The sequence below is a fragment of the Rhinatrema bivittatum genome, chromosome 10, assembly GCF_901001135.1.
Source record: "Rhinatrema bivittatum chromosome 10, aRhiBiv1.1, whole genome shotgun sequence".
Lineage (NCBI taxonomy): Eukaryota > Metazoa > Chordata > Amphibia > Gymnophiona > Rhinatrematidae > Rhinatrema > Rhinatrema bivittatum.
The window spans coordinates 14,009,164-14,026,937 of record NC_042624.1 but is presented as its reverse complement, the minus strand read 5'-3'; the positions used below and the strand labels follow the sequence as shown (position 1 = coordinate 14,026,937).

The following is a 17,774-nucleotide window of genomic DNA, read 5'->3' as shown; positions in this document are numbered from 1 at the left end:
GTTCCTGTCCTTTTTTTTTCTTTTTTAAACTTTGTTTTGTGGGTTAAATGCCAAAGCATAGCACTGGAGCCTTAACTTAATCTTTGACCTGGAGTTGAGTTTCCTTCACTAAAAAAAAAAAAAAAAAAGCCGGGCTCGGCCAGCACATCTCTATGCATTGGGGAGTATTGCTTAATAGGGATGTGAATCGTGTTTTGACGATTTAAAATATCGTCCGATATATTTTAAATCGTCAAAAATTGTTAGGGCCACGATACAATACCAATTCCCCCGATTTATCGTCAAAAAATCGTAAATCGGGGGAAGGGGGAGGGCAGGAAAACCAGCACACTAAAACCCCCTAAAACCCACCCCCAACCCTTTAAATTAAATCCCCCACCCTCCCGAACCCCCCCCCCCAAATGCTTTAAATTACCTGGGGATCCAGCGGCGGTCCGGAACGGCGGCGGTCCGGAACGGCCCCCTCAATTGAATCGTGTTGCCTTCAGCCGGCGCCATTTTCCAAAATGGCGACTCAAAATGGCGGCGGCCATAGACCAACACGATTCGACTGCAGGAGGTCCTTCCGGACCCCCGCTGGACTTTTGGCAAGTCTTGTGGGGGTCAGGAGGCCCCCCCAAGCTGGCCAAAAGTTCCTGGGGGTCCAGCGGGGGTCTGGGAGCGATTTCCTGCCGCAAATCGTTTTCCGTACGGAAAATGGCGCCGGCAGGAGATCGACTGCAGGAGGTCGTTCAGCGGCGGTCCGGAACCCCTAAGAAGCATGGAATTCCAGTCCTAAAGAACATGATAGACAAGTGCAGAAAATTGTATTTATTTTTTTAATTGACATTTGATATTCTGCCTTTTATTAAAACTGGCCTCAAGGTAGATTATAACCAATTTAAAACAGACAAATTGCAATATAGTGGAGCATTTTCCTCATAGCATGACTGCTAGGCAGCTTGCCCATGAGAAGGAGGGAGATTTGGGATGCCACATATGCATCTGAATCAAGATATTTGCAACCGCTGGAATTCCACCTGTCTAATGCTGCAAGGTTAGTGAATCAGCAGACTACACTTCCTGACCTGTCTATGGAAATAGAAATAGGTGTGGATCTCCCATTAGGGCATCTTGATTGGGGTAGTGATGAGGCAGATGATACAAGTCTAAAGTCTTTCAATGATACCATAGAGGGTCTGAGTTCCAGGAGTGCCACCTGTGCCTGATCCTCACTATAATGATTCTGGAGGAAAGGTTAAAAGGTTCCCATGAGCAATTGTGTATGAAAGCAGAAGGTTTGCAGTTTATATGCTCTTTAAAGCAACAGGTACCTCAGACAGAAAACAATACTTACATGCTTTCCACTGTTTGTGATCCATGGGTAGAAAGGAGTCTCAGTCTCTGGGCCGGCCTAGCACCTCACCTCCAGGTACACGAACAAGAGTGTTAGAGGTATAGGCACAGTAGGGACAGAGGGCAGGAAAGAATGGTCACCCCAGAGAGTAGAATGTGGATGAGAAGCACTCTGTCAGCTACCTTTTCTCTTCCTCTTCAATATGTTACAGTCATATTGATTCCACAGAATCTTGTCTCCTGATCAAGGCTATAGCTAAAGCATGTGGCAACAGAGACCCTTACCCCACTTCAGCAAAGAGGCCAGCAGACATTTCTGTGACACACTATCTGATAGATCCCATTGAGGACATGGCCACAGATGCACTGATATATAGGGCATATAAATCTTCCTTCTGGCCAGATTTGGTCATGGTGGCTCAGCATTATCTTTTCCACCCACCAAATAGAATGCCCAGTGAATGTATCTTCTCAAGGGCAAAAGACATCATGAGCCCTCATTAGTTAAGACTTGTGCCAGATTTTGTTGAAAATTTGGTCTTTCTAAAATTCAATCTTCCTTTCCTGGGTTTCTCAGAATTTCTAAGCAAATAGCAGGACAACTGAAAATACATTGGGGTTCTTGCTGCCACTCTGTTTAGGTGCCATGCCCATGATGCCACACCTTAGGGGTCTTGCTGCTGCTGCTCTAACTAGCTGCCATGCCTCTGATGCTATACCTGGGGGGGGGGGGGGTGTATTTCTGCCACTCTGTGTAACTGCAGTTCCCCTAATGTTACACCTTTGTGGCCTTAGTACCGTTTTGCCTAGCTGCCATGCTTCTGACTCCACACCCTCATTATTTTTCTGCTATTCTACCTTGTTGCCCTGGTCCTTAATGCTACTTCTTGGGAGTCTTGCTGATACTCTGCCTAGCTGCCATGCCTCTGATGCTACACCTTAGCAGTTTTGATGCTTCTGTGTTGTTTGCCTCCTGGATACTGGCCTAGTTCACCAACCCTCCTTCTTTCTTGGTTATACTATGATTTTGTCCCCATAATGCAATGTATAAAAAGAAAGGAAAATATGTTTCCCCTCTAACCTTACCTCTTTCCTGCCTGCCACTATTACTACCCACCTACTTCTCGCATTCTTATGGTACCTTGGAGAACATTACCACTTTGAGTACAATTTTGCCACTTTGCAGTGCTTTTAGGAATTCATTCCACTGCTGGTGCAATCTTTGATGCTTTTTTGTTCCTTTGATACTTTGGCTGTTTCTAAAAATATTGTCCGTTCCCTTTTCCCCAATTCATGATGCCTTGGTGATTTTGATGCCTCTGTGCTGTTTATAATATCTAGGGGTATTCATGCCTTCATGCTCTTTGCCATACAACACATTCAACATCTTTTGGATTTTGATGCTTCTGTGCTTTGTTATACCCCATACCCCATAGGGATTTTGATGCTTCCACACTGCAATACCCCACCCCCACTTTACACTGTGTGGGATTTGATTCATCTGTGCTATTTGCAATAACCCACACTCTAGAGGATGCCTCATTCTCCCTCTAGGCCTTGGAAGTTCTGGTTCTTCTGAGCTGTTTGCAAAACCCTACCTGCAGTGTATGCCTTAAGGTCTTTAATTGCTCTGTGCTATTTATAATACCCTGCACTCTATGTCTTGAGATTTTGATAACTTCATGTTGTTTGTGATACCATATCCACAATCTATGCCTTGTAGTTTTGATGCCTCTGTGCTATTTGTGGTATACCACCCACACTCTACGTCATGGGCATTTTGATATCTCCATTTTGTTGGCAATACTCCACCAACATTGTATGCTTTTGGGGTTTTTATGCCTCTGTGTTGTTTGTGGTACCACATCTGCAATCTATACCTTGGGGATTTTGATGCCTTCCTACAATTTACAGTTCCCACACTGTAAGCCTTGGGGTTTCTTGATGCCACTCTTTATGTCTTACACTGTACACTACTGTTTTGACTTTCAATCTGTACCTACTGTTTGTAGAGACAGATTGATGTGAACACTAGCCTGAGCCTTGCCTATATCTTCTTTGTCTCAGAGTTTGTGTGTATGCAAGAAGGAATCAGTATAGTACTGTAATGTACAACTGTAGTATATTACATAGACATCACCAGCCAGTAGACAGCATGTGCAACTGGCAAGCATTCTAACTCTCCTTGCTAAACAGTGTTACTCATCTTGCTGTATTATTCTGAACCTCTCATATTTGATTAGAATTGTCAGTGCCATTTCTGTTATTGCTACTCCTGCTTCAAGATTGTTACATTTAGGTAGTTCCTCCTCCTAACTGTCTCCTAGGTTTTTTCCATACCGTCATTAAGTTAAATACCATCACAACGGTTTACAGAAGGGCAAGATAAAGAGAAATATGGGTGGTATAGATTACAAATTACTTGTGTGCCATCATAGTACGGTAACAATTTAAAATAATAAACTAGGTGTGTAAGTTAAACCTGATTGTTAAGAACAAATTAGGCAGTTTGATTTTAACATTAATATGCTTATGTAGGTTACTAAAAACTTCTAGTTTGGTGCATCCTTATCGCTCAACTATTTTTCTCCTTTTCTTTATCTTTATAAAATGCTTACGGTAATTGCCAATCTTTGGTCTTGCTCTAGCAATCTGATGCTTTGCATACTTGCTGCATAACTCTGAGTCAATGGGATTCAAATCCATGACCCTGGGGCTTCCAGGCTATGAACTGACCAAAAGGCTGTAGATACTGATGGCTTTCCTATTTCTCTTTGTATTTTTGTCTTGTTCCCTTGGAAGGTCATACACAGCTCTGCAGTCTTCTGTGTTATGGTTAAAGGTGTTTGGGTGGATCCTTGGACACTGTGGCAGCTGACCATGCCCATGGGGGGCAGTCCCATGAGGGACCACAGTGTCAGGCTAAACTCTGGACACACAAACACAGAATTGAATCTTTATTTAAACAGGTTTGAGTAACCACCAGAGGTGGAAGTAGTGTGTAGTGGTTGTAGAGCCTGGCTAGGCGCATCTCACACAGAACGCTGGAACAGTGGATCCTCTGCAGGGCACTGCTGCAGTGGAAAGAGACTGAGAGTTATGAGCACAAAATGAGAATAGCATTCAGAGTCCCAATGTTGAAATAGGAGAGCTCCGAGACAGGGAGAGCAGGCCCTCGAGGAGCGAGTACCTGATCCCTTAGAGCATAGAGACTCGGTAGAGTTGTACTCTTGTAGCATTAACAGAGATTCCACTAGAGAAGAGGTCTGGCACCAGAGCAGAGAGCAGACCTTGAGGAGCGAGTACCTGGTTCCATTGAAGTAGTACTGTGGATAGAGATGGTTACGGTACTCACTGATGGTAGCTGTAGGTTAGTTCTCGCAAGTAGAAGGGTAGAGGTTGCAGGCAGTGACTCAGGGAACATGGGCCCTTGAGGAGCAAGTACCAGTTTCCTGATAGCACCTGAAAGAAGCAAAGAGGCCCCCGAGGAGTGGGTACCCCATTAGAGACCCTGAAGGGTAGTAAGAGTTCTAGATAGAGCTGGAGTGGCAGAGTACCTTAGGAACGGAGAGCAAATCCCAGCCATATGAATCCGCCATTTCATTCCTCATTATTCCACACTGGCAGCTCCTCTCACTGTGTTGACCCGTAAGGGCCAAGATACCCGGAACTGGACCCCGGAAGTTATTTCAGCCTATCACTGCCTCAAAGAGGCCTTTCTAGTTGGATCTTGTCTTCACCATCCAGACCCAAACTGCCCCTTCCAGGTCGAGGTGGATGCCTCCGCTATCAGAGCTGGGACGGGTCTTATGCCAACGTTCTGCTTCCAGATCCCTAGTCCCATGCTCATTCTACTCTCGCAAATTCTCTTCAGTGGAACAAAGCTACAGCATAGGAGATTGCAAATTACTTGCCATTAAATTGGCTCTAGAAGAATGGCGCCCGTGGCTAGAGGGCATTCAACACAAATTCACCGTATTCACAGATCACAAGAATCTGGAACACTTGACTCATGCCCAACATCTTAATGCCCGTCAAGCTCGATGGGCCCTGTTCTTTTCTAGGTTCAACTTCGAACATCGATACCATCCAGCTGGGAAAAATCTTCGGGCAGATGCCCTGTCACGTTCCTTTGAACCAGAAGATACTCCTGAAGAACCCGATCACATTATTGACCCGGCTTGTATTTGTTTGTCTGCGACTCACCCAGTTCCAACTGGGAAGACTGTTGTGCCCCATCGACGCAGTGAAAGAGTCCTCCGGTGGGTACATGACTCGAAGTTTGCTGGTCACCCAGGTTGAGCGCGAACCCTAGCGTTGCTCCAGCGTCAACCCCACCTCGGCCCAAGGGTCCACCTGCGGCGCAACACCCTAGGCCAAAAAATGCCTGCCGGGAGAAAGGTCAGAACTTACCCACTCCTTGAGAAGTCCAGCATAGCTTCGGTCAAAGCTGTGCTGGAAGTGTAAACTACACTCTAACTTGTCTGGGCAAATTTAGTGGCCTGCATCATTCTAACCAGCAATCAGGAACCTTCCTGGGGACCCTAAACAGGAAAAATGGTATCCAGACCCTCCCTCCCTCCCATCTGATATTAAAAAATATCAATATTATTTATATTAATATATATTGTATTGTTCCAAGGGCTGGTTTGCACTTGGGGCAGCAAGTGCAGGATGGTTCTTTGGAAGATTCTTCTCAATGTGAGCCTGGTTCAACATATTTGATAAGATATTTTTTTATGATTTGTTGCGTCCATCGATCCAGGGAGTGGGCTTTGATTGTAGCTGCTAAAGGGCTTCTGTGGCTGCGACACTAATCAGGAAATTCCACATCTAAGATTAATTTGATGGACCTTCCCTTTAAGGATTGGCTTCTGTTTGTAGAGGACCTAGAGAAGATGGTGTAGGCTTGGGGATATTCTAAAATAACGAGACTTCCAGATAATAAGGCAAAGACGTCTTCTCGTGGTTTAATGTTGCATGGTAGATTTCAGGACTCAAGATATTGTAAGGGAAAGAGAGTGAATGCCTAGAGATCAAAAACCTTTACTAGATACCAATCCTTTACTAGATACCAATGATATTAAAAAATATCCCCTGACCCCTCTCATCAGCATACCCTAGGTGGCGAACCGGAACTGGATTGGCCATTCAAAGGTCCCACAAAAGAAAAGCATAGCACCTCTAGCGCCTTAGGAATGCAACAAAGGGGCTTTACCCTATACACGCCCCCTCGTAACACCACAAAAAGACACCACTCCCCACCCCCTTCCCCCCTCCCCGACAAAGATGGATACAAGATACCCACACTCCACTCAAGGATTCTACCCTCTCCGCAAACACCACCCCTACAACACATCAACAGAAAACTTACAGAGAAGACTACTCCAGATCCCCATCTTCCTGGCCCCTCACATAGCCGCCCTATCAATCCTAACCCTCATATTACTAAATGCACAATCCATTACAAGGAGAATCCCCATTCTTAACGACCTCCTGTTTGACCAAAAACCAGACCTACTATGTATCACAGAATCATGACTCAAAGACACGGACTCTCCTCTCATCAATCAACTGCCAACAATTACAACATCTTCTCCATACCAAGACGCAAAAAAAAAAGAGGTGGCCTACTGTTCCTAGCAGCAAAAAAACTTAAATTCAGCACGCTGCCCATCAACTCCCTACCACCCAGTGAAATCAGTCTCTTCAAGTCCAAAATCCTCCAAATTCTGCTGATCTATGCCCCCCCCAAGCATTCTCAACAAAGATCCTTGCCCACTCATTGAAACCATCGCCTCTAACATCAACACTAACCACCCTACCATCATCCTAGGAGACTTTAAGCTCCACCTTCACAAATCTCCCCTCTCCCCCTCAGGTGAGCTCCTCCTCAACTCGCTATCTGCCATGGGCTTCACTCAAATAATAAACTCCCCCACGCAAAAATCAGGCCACATGCTGGACCTGATTTTCATCAACAACAAAATAACACTCAACTCCCCTCCTACCATCTGTCCTGTTCCCTGGTCCGATCACATGATAATCAAAACCAAACTCCAAGTGGCCTACACCCACACCCACACCCCAATAGACAAAAAAATGGATAATCTTCACCAAACCTTGCTCCAGTGAAACCCTAGAAAAAACATTACCAGAGCCCTATAACAACTAGATACCTGAAATACCATCAATGCAGTCAACTCATGGGCCACAATCAACATGGAGACAGTGAAAAGGATCTGCCCAACCATCGAAAAGGAAATCTGAACCACGACAAAACACAAATCACCGTGGTACAACCAGGATCTAAAAAACACGAAACACCAACTTAGACAAGCAGAAAAAGCCTGGCGAAGCAACCCTATAAACCAACTACGTGACAGATATAGAACTCTACTACACATATATACAACTGACATCAATGAAGCCAAACAAAACTTCTAGTCCCAAAGAATTCACAATTACCAATACAACCCAAGAGTCCTGTTCGAGCATGTAACTCAGCTGACACGACCCATCAACAACACAGCACAAAAAGAAGCTTCAGCAACAATATCCAGCCACAGCTTCGCCCAACACCTCATAGAAAAAACAGCCAAACTTAACCCAAAAGAACCTCCAATCAATCCAAAACCCAACATACAAACACCCCCTACAGCAACAACATGGCCACAGTTCGAGACCGTAGCCTCTACCGAAGTGGAAAACATTGTTCGAAAGATTAACCCAGCAGCACACCCGCTAGACCCCATCCCAACAAAAACCCTCAAGCTAATTCCATACTGCCTAGCTAGACCCATTGCGGACATCACCAATCTTTCCCTTGAGCAAGGAGTACTCCCGGATTCCCTTAAATGTGCTATAGTCGAACCCATCCTAAAAAAAACCACAACTCGACCCAACCATCCCATCCAACTATTGGCCCATCTCGAACCTACCGTTCTTGGTGAAGATCATCGAGAAGACAGTTAACCACCAACTCTCAGAATTCCTGGAAACCCACAACATACTTGCTCCTGCCCAACATGGCTTCAAAAAATTTCACAGCACAAAATCGCTACTACTCACCCTCACAAACACTATACTAAGAGGGTTTGACAAAGGTGCATCCTTCCTCCTAATCCTACTAGACATCTCCACTGCATTTGGCACCGTCAGCCATAAGATTCTAATTCACAGACTAAAAGAAATAGGCATCACCGGCACCATTCTCCAATGGTTTCAATCATTCCTCACCAACAGAACCTTTAAAGTAACTCTAGGAAATACAACATCAGAAAGAATACTCCTCTCACAGGGAGTCCCCCAAGGCTTATCTCTATCCCCCACCCTCTTCAATGTCTATATGCTGCCACTATGCAATTACTTAGACAAAACAGAGCTCACCTACTTTCTTTTACGCCGATGATGTACAGATCCTGCTCCCCATCAGAGACAACATTGACAATGCACTAAACCAATGGGAAGCATACAGGACAAACATAACCACCATCCTCTCAGAAATGGCACTAACGTTCAACCAGAACAAGACAGAAATTCTTCACCTCACCAGAAAATCCTCAATACCCATATCGGATCCCTCAACTCTAACCAAATACAACATACTCCCGACGGTTAGAGACCTCGGAGTCATCCTGGACCAGGAACTAAACTTCAAACAACATATCAAGACACTGATAAAAGAAGGATTCTACAAACTCCAAATCCTGAAGAAACTCCAACCTCTACTTCATCCCCCAGACTACCGGACGGTACTGCAATCCCTCCTTTTCGCCAAAAGTGACTATTGCAAAGCCCTCCTAACTGGCCTCCCCACGTCCACCCTCAAGCCCCTCCAGCTCCTACAAAATGCCGCAGCACGGTCACTAGTGAATAAGAAAAAATGGATCACATCACGCCAGCACTCAAACAACTCCACTGGCTGCCTGTCCAGTTCAGATCTCAATACAAATCACTCATGCTTATTCATAAAGTATTACATAATGATGAAGCCAGCTGGTTACAAAGACCTCTGACCCCCTGCATCCCCACTAGAAATCTCCGCTCAACCAACACAGGACTACTCCCCAGTCCCCCCACAAAGGAAGTGCATAAAGTCTCCATGAGAGAACACGCCGCATCCGTAGCGGGCCCTCACCTATGGAACAACCTTCCAACCGCTCTTAGAATTGATCCTTCTACACCTACCTTCCGAAAAAACCTCAAAACCTGGCTCTTCCGGAAAGCTTTCACTCAAGACAAATAATCCTGCCACAGTCCCCCCTCCCACCTAATATCATGCCCCACCCTTCCTCTGTACATAGTTAATTTATTAAACCTTTTATATATGCTGTATTAAGTTATGCTATCAAGCATATTATAATAATAATTTGTGTAAAACCATTATCTGTATGTAGCCAGTTACTCAGTTAAGCTGTTATAATGTACCATGTCATTATAAGGTCCGCCTTAGACATATTGTTATATGTAAACCGATGTGATATGCCAGATCAAATGTCGTTATAGAAAAAACAAACAAACAAATAAATAAAATAAATAAATAAATAAATAAATAAATAAAAAAGGCCTTGACTGTCCATATCCTTTCCCCACCTATCCAACAAGTAATAAAACAAGGTCCCAGCTGTTTTGATCCCCTTTTCCACCCTTCCTCTCATTAGACAATTAAAAAACATGTCCTGATTGCCCTCATTCTCTTCCCTTCCTCTCTCCTATCCAACATGTAAAAAGGAATAAAACAGAGGTCTCAGCTGCCTCACTCCCTACATCTGATCCCAAAGACCCCTTCCACAATGCTCCTAATCCCCCTCTGAACCCTAGTTTCCCTTAATCTGAGCCAGAAGGAAGATCCAGATTTATCTTCTGCTAGCTTGCTATCCTAATGTTGTTGTCAGGGCAATATTACTGTCAAGGCAGGAGGGAAATCATGAGGGGGGATTGAGGCAGCCAGGGCCTCTGTTTCCACTTGTGAGGTAGTAATGGAATCAAAGGGTTCACTGGATTTGTGAATTTTTGTATTTTTCTAAAGAGAGTTATCGTTAGGTGAATGTTCAGCTGAATCTATCTGACAAGATGCTCACCTGACAATTCCACTAACAGCCAAGTCTGTGAGCAATTACTGAATGTTGCTTAGTGGTCACATAAGATACTGCACCTCTGTCAATGTCCTGTGTGAGCTCGGCTGGGAACTTTGAGTATGAGCCTAATAAAACGTTACCTTTACTTTATATAGCATGAGCTGTATGATGTGATTTACAAAGAAAACACAGACAAATCAATAGACGATTAATACAGGCTTAATTGGTAAGAAATGTACAGCCCCCCCCCCCCCCCACTAGCTTACAAGAAAGTTACACATTAAAAAAGATATTGGAAGATAGAGTATATTTTTACCTTCACATTTTGGTGTCTCACTACTCCACTGTCCATGTTTCATGCAATAGATTTCTTTAGGTTCTGTAAGTCTGAAAATTGGAGAATCACATTCAAACCGTAGGACGTGGCCATAGGGAAACTCATCATCAACATTATATAAGCCAGTCATAACGATTCTTCCATTTTTGGGTGACTGCACTGGTAAACACTTTACCACTGTAAAGACACAAAAGAATACATGCACATACTGTCTGTTGAACACATGGTAACAGATACAGAAAAGGAGGGAAACTGTAATAATTTAATCCTGTTTGTCAATGAAAACAGAAATACACTTTCACAGACGTTTTGATCACCTATGTTCTACAAATGGCCACAATCTGATAAGTAGATACTATTTGTTGACAATGATTTACATGCACATCAACACAGATATCAGAAGAAAAAAGATTATTTCTGCTTCTGTAATTTGTTTCTGCTTTTTCAGTATTTTAATGTAGATATAATGTACTGTATAGAGACACAATAGTCTCAGGTATGTGTGTTGTATAATAGGAACAGATTGTTATGGTATATTTGTTACCAAAATATGCATTTTGAGAGTACTAATTAATATATAATGAGTGAAAGGATAAACAATCAAACACAAGCAGTTATGGTCATCAATAATAGGCAACTATACACATAGGGGTAGATTTTATAATTTTGCGCGAGCGCGTACTTTTGTTCGCGCACCAGGCACGAACAAAAGTACGCTGGATTTTATAAGATACGCGTGTAGCCGCGCGTATCTTATAAAATCCGGAGTCGGCGCACGCAAGGGGGTGCTCATTTGTGCAACCTGCGCGCGCCGAGCCCAGCGCGCGCTGCCTGTTCCCTCCGAGGCCGCTCCGATTTCGGAGCGGCCTCGGAGGGAACTTTCCTTCGCCCTCCCCCCACCTTCCCCTCCCTTCCCCTACCTAACCCACCTCCCCGGCCCTATCTAACCCCCCCTTACCTTTGTTGCACGATTTACGCCTGCTAAAAGCAGACATAAATCTGCACGCGCCAGCGGGCTGCTGGCGCGCCATCACCCGACTCGGGGGCTGGTCCGGAGGCCTCGACCACGCCCACGGACCATCACCACGCCCACGGACCCGCGCCCGCAATGCCGCGTCACGCCCCGAAACGCCGCATCATTTTAGGACACGCCCCCGACACGCCCCTTTTACAAAGCCCCGGGACTTACGCGCATCCCGGGGCTCTGCGCACGCCGGCGGCCTATGTAAAATCCGGCCCAGAGAATGCAGAATAAATGTTCATGCTGTATTAGATGTCTATTAACCTAAAATATTTTTATCCTCTGGAAGGTGAATATGGAACACAATTTGAATAGCAAGGGACATGAAAGCAGATTGGAAGATATCTGGCAATAAAAGAAAAGTATGTGAACAATACAAGTGCAAAAAGTACAACTTAGTCCAAGAAACTTCTAATTTCTGTTTTATTGAATATTTATACAGTTCGAAAAGCGGCAACTCCACTGTTTAAAGGTACAAAAGGTCGGGTCCCCCGTAGCTGCGTCGGGAGGGAGAAGGGCTTCAAATCATTCTGTAAACAAATGTACAATAAAGGACTAAGTAAAAATAGGCATGCATACCGGCAACATAACTACTTGCTTAAACATTTAAAGATACAGACATACCCGTATATTCCAAAGTGATGTTGTGGCAGGGAGCGCATAGTAAAATGGAGTATTGGAGTTTTAAAGCCTTTGAAAAAGGCGCCAACAAATCCACCAATCAGGATCCAGAAATAAAGAACCAATCAAAGGGGGACCTTCCAAAACTAAGTGAACAAATGCCATTCGAGATCTTTATTTAAGCCTTTTGAGGCAACGGTGTCCAAAGTATATATCCACCTTTGTTCTCTCCGTGTCAGAAATTCTGAATAATCTCCACCCCGGGTTGAAGGGTCAACTACTTCCAAAACAAAAAAGAATAAGTCTCCAATATAATGTGTGAAGTGAGCCCAATGTTCCACAAGGGGGGCATTTTCACGGGAGTTCTTAATATTTGAGCAATGCTCTATAATTCTAGTCTTAATCATACGTGACGTCTTTCCCACATACAATCTCGGACAGGGGCATCAAATAATAGGGATGTGAATCGTTTTAGGACGATTAAAATTATCGTCCGATAATTTTAATATCGTCTTAAACCGTTATGGAACACAATACAATAGAGATTCTAACGATTTATCGTTATAAATCGTTAGAATCGTGAGCCGGCACATTAAAACCCCCTAAAACCCACCCCCGACCCTTTAAATTAAATCCCCCACCCTCCCGAACCCCCCCCAAATGACTTAAAAAACCTGCGGGTCCAGCGGCGGTCCGGAACGGCAGCGGTCCGGAACGGGCTCCTGCTCCTGAATCTTGTTGTCTTCAGCCGGCGCCATTTTCCAAAATGGCGCCGAAAAATGGCGGCGGCCATAGACGAACACGATTGGACGGCAGGAGGTCCTTCCGGACCCCCGCTGGACTTTTGGCAAGTCTCGTGGGGTCAGGAGGCCCCCCACAAGCTGGCCAAAAGTTCCTGGAGGTCCAGCGGGGGTCAGGGAGCGATTTCCCGCCGCGAATCGTTTTCGTACGGAAAATGGCGCCGGCAGGAGATCGACTGCAGGAGGTCGTTCAGCGAGGCGCCGGAACCCTCGCTGAACGACCTCCTGCAGTCGATCTCCTGCCGGCGCCATTTTCCGTACGGAAAATGGCGCCGGCCATATGCGTATGGCCGGCGCCATTTTCCGTACGATAACGATTCGCGGCGGGAAATCGCTCCCTGACCCCCGCTGGACCTCCAGGAACTTTTGGCCAGCTTGTGGGGGGCCTCCTGACCCCCACGAGACTTGCCAAAAGTCCAGCGGGGGTCCGGAAGGACCTCCTGCCGTCCAATCGTGTTCGTCTATGGCCACCGCTATTTTTCGGCGCCATTTTGGAAAATGGCGCCGGCTGAAGACAACAAGATTCAGGAGCAGGAGCCCGTTCCGGACCGCTGCCGTTCCGGACCGCCGCTGGACCCGCAGGTTTTTTAAGTCATTTGGGGGGGGGGGTTCGGGAGGGTGGGGGATTTAATTTAAAGGGTCGGGGGTGGGTTTTTAGGGGGTTTTAATGTGCCGGTTTTGCGATTTTTTGATTTTTCACGATTTTTCACGATTTTTCATGATATTTTACCCCCCAAACGGCAACAATACGATTCCCTCCCCCTCCCAGCCGAAATCGATCGTTAAGACGATCGAGGACACGATTCACATCCCTATCAAATAATATATACAACACCTTGAGTAGTACAATCAGACTGTCCTCTTAAATTATAAACTTTGTGTTGTGTTGGATGTTGAAAACTAGAAATAGTGTCTGTGTGTGAACAAACAGTGCATTGTCTACATGGTCTATGTAAGCCAACCGAAGACTGGTCAGAGTCTTTATAATCAAAATCTGAATGGACTAGCATATCCTTCAAATTCCTCCTCCTACGGTAAGTGAATCTTAAGGAGCCTGGAAACATTTTGTGCAAAGAGAGAGCCACCCAATGTCTGCGAATAATGTCAGATACTGATCTACTTAAAATAGAAAAAGGTAAAATGCAATTGGTCACCGTGTCAGTGGATGCAGCATGGGACAGGAAAAGCAATTCCCTATTAACATTTGAGTCTTGTTTGCAGGCCTTTTGTACTACTTTAGTGGGGTACCCTCTTTCCCTGAACTGCTGACACATCTCCTTAGCTTTATTCTGAAAATCTGCTTTCGAGGAGCAGAGCCTACGCAGTCTGAGGAATTGACCTGTGGGTATGTTGTTCTTTAACAATCTCGGATGACAGCTATCAAAATTTAACAGAGTGTTCCGATCGGTTTGCTTTCTAAAAATTGTGGTACAAAATTGATTCACATTAATCGATATAGTAACATCCAAAAAAGCATTTTCTTTAAAACTGATATCAAAATTGAATTGTAAATGTGTGTTGCAATTATTTAACCAGTCCAAGAACATAAAAAACTAAATCTGTGCCTAATCATATTAACAAAACGTCATCAATGTAACGTAACCAAAGATAAACAAATTGGGACCACTCTGATGGATAAATAAACTTGTCTTCAAAATCTGAAACGTATAGGCATGCTAAACTGGGGGCCATGGTTGCCCCCATGGCAGTGCCCTTGATTTGTTGATAAGATTTATTGTCAAATCGAAAATAGTTTTTAGTTAATGCTAGCTCTGCCAACTGCATAAGAAAATCCGTTGGAACATGAACTGGTTCAGATCTTAACTTTAAAGTTTAAAATTTCCTCTATGACCCTCAATGCCTGGAACAGGCAAAGCCTCAAGAATCTGAATTAGATGAGTTGAGTCTCGTACATACGATCTGCTCTTGGACACAAATGGTTTTAGAAAAATGTCCACAAATTTAGACAATGGTTCAAGAACAGACCTCATCCCTGAGACAATCGGGCGACCTGGAGGATTTTTCAAACTTTTGTCTACTTTAGGGAGAATATAGAAAATTGGAATCAGTGGAAACTCTATTGCCAAAAAATGAGCTTCCCGGGATGTAATGAATTTACGATCCATAGCCACATGTACCAGTTCTTCAATTATGAGTTTCAAATCTGATGTAGGGTCATTAGTCAATGGAAAATAAAAGGATGTATCATGGAGTTGACGCAACACCTCTGCTTTATAGTCTTCCCTATTAAGGATGACTATCCCACCACCCTTATCAGCCAGTTTTATGATAATACTAACATCATTAGATAAACCCTTAATACCATCATTTTCCCTTTTAGAAAGATTATAATAAACATATTTATTATTCAATATTAGATCTTGGATGTTCATCTGTATTAAACGTTCAAAAGATGCTATCATAGGGTCCACTGGACCAGGGGGGACCCATCTAGATTTCTTATAGACCAGTGAATTGTCAACAACCTGAAAAACCTGTATAAGTGAACCTGTAAATAAAAAAGGTCACATCTGGCAGTGGGTACAAAGGAAAGACCCTTTTGCAAAACATTCAGTTCTTCTGGGGAAAATATTTGGGAAGTAAGATTGAAAATTGCATTTGTATTCACTGCCATGGATCCTGTTGACAGCGGGTAGCTCTGGTAATCCTTTGTGTCTGTTGTTGGAACGGCCTTCCCCGAGGCCATGTACTGCGATTGTCCCGCTGGGGCTGTCCCGAGTCTAAAAAAGATGCTGATATAGATGAGTAATGTGAAGAGGATGTCATACCACCTCCTGTGGCAGTTGATGCCACAGGAGGTGGTATCGTGGGAGTTTGTATAGTGTCCCGAGTGGTATGTGGGCATCAACTCCATGATACATCCTTTTATTGTCCATTGACTAATGACCCTACATCAGATTTGAAACTCATAATTGAAGAACTGGTACATGTGGCTATGGATCGTAAATTCATTACATCCCGGGAAGCTCATTTTTTGGCAATAGAGTTTCCACTGATTCCAATTTTCTATATTCTCCCTAAAGTACACAAAAGTTTGAAAAATCCTCCAGGTCGCCCGATTGTCTCAGGGATGAGGTCTGTTCTTGAACCATTGTCTAAATTTGTGGACATTTTTCTAAAACCATTTGTGTCCAAGAGCAGATCGTATGTACGAGACTCAACTCATCTAATTCAGATTCTTGAGGCTTTGCCTGTTCCATTAACACCATTTTACTTTGTGGCTTTGGATATAGTGTCTCTATATTCCAATATACCCCATTCTGAGGCATTGAGGGTCATAGAGAAAACTTTAAAGTTAAGATCTGAACCAGTTCGTGTTCCAACAAATTTTCTTATGCAGTTGGCAGAGCTAGCATTGACTAAAAACTATTTTCGATTTGACAATAAATTTTATCAACAAATCAAGGGCACCGCCATGGGGGCAACCATGGCCCCCAGTTTAGCATGCCTATATGTTTAAGATTTTGAAGACAAGTTTATTTATCCATCAGAGTGGTCCCAATTTGTTTTCAGATTAAAGCTAAGGAGATGTCTCAGCAGTTCAGGGAAAGAGGGTACCCCACTAAAGTAGTACAAAAGGCCTGCAAACAAGTCTCAAATGTTAATAGGGAATTGCTTGTCCTGCCCCGTGTCGCATTCACTGACATGGTAACCAATTGCATTTTACCTTTTTCTATTTTAAGTAGATCAATATCTGACGTTATTCGCAGACATTGGGTGGCTCTCTCTTTGCACAAAATGTTTCCAGGCTCCCTAAGATTCACTTGCTGTAGGGGGAGGAATTTGAAGGATATGCTAGTCCATTCAGATTTTGATTATAAAGACTCTGACCAGTCTTCGGTTGGCTTACATAGACCATGTGGACAATGCACTGTTTGTTCACACACAGACACTATTTCTAGTTTTCAACATCCAACACAACACAAAGTTTATAATTTAAGAGGACTGTCTGATTGTACTACTCAAGGTATTGTATATATTATTCGATGCCCCTGTCCGAGATTGGGAAAGACATCACGTATGATTAAGACTAGAATTATAGAGTATCGCTCAAATATTAAGAACTCCCGTGAAAATGCCCCCCTAGTGGAACATTGGACTCACTTCACACATTATATTGGAGACTTATTCTTTTTTGTTTTGGAAGTAGTTGACCATCCAACCCGGGGTGGAGATTACTCAGAGTTTCTGACACGGAGAGAACAAAGGTGGATATTTACTTTGGACACCGTTGCCTCTAAAGGCTTAAATAAAGATCTTGAATGGCATTTGTTCACTTAGTTTTGGAAGGTCCCCCTTTGATTGGTTCTTTATTTCTGGATCCTGATTGGTGGATTTGTTGGCGCCTTTTTCAAAGGCTTTAAAACTCCAGTACTCCATTTTACTGTGCGCTCCCTGCCACAACATCACTTTGGAATATACGGGTATGTCTGTATCTTTAAATGTTTAAGCATGTAGTTATGTTGCCGGTATGAATGCCTATTTTTACTTAGTCCTTTATTGTACATTTGTTTACAGAATGATTTGAAGCCCTTCTCCCTCCTACCGCAGCTATGGCG

General features: G+C 43.9%; 1 protein-coding gene across 2 annotated transcripts in view; it reads right to left on the bottom strand.

Annotated features, from left to right (window-relative positions):
- The window catches only part of CFH (complement factor H), a 633,102-nt gene that overhangs the window by 463,413 nt on the left and 151,915 nt on the right, over nucleotides 1–17,774 (bottom strand). For both annotated transcript variants that reach the window (XM_029617534.1, XM_029617535.1), the window contains exon 5: nucleotides 10,732–10,929. In XM_029617534.1, coding sequence (XP_029473394.1) covers nucleotides 10,732–10,929 — 198 coding nt within the window. The remainder of the gene's footprint in view (nucleotides 1–10,731; nucleotides 10,930–17,774) is intronic.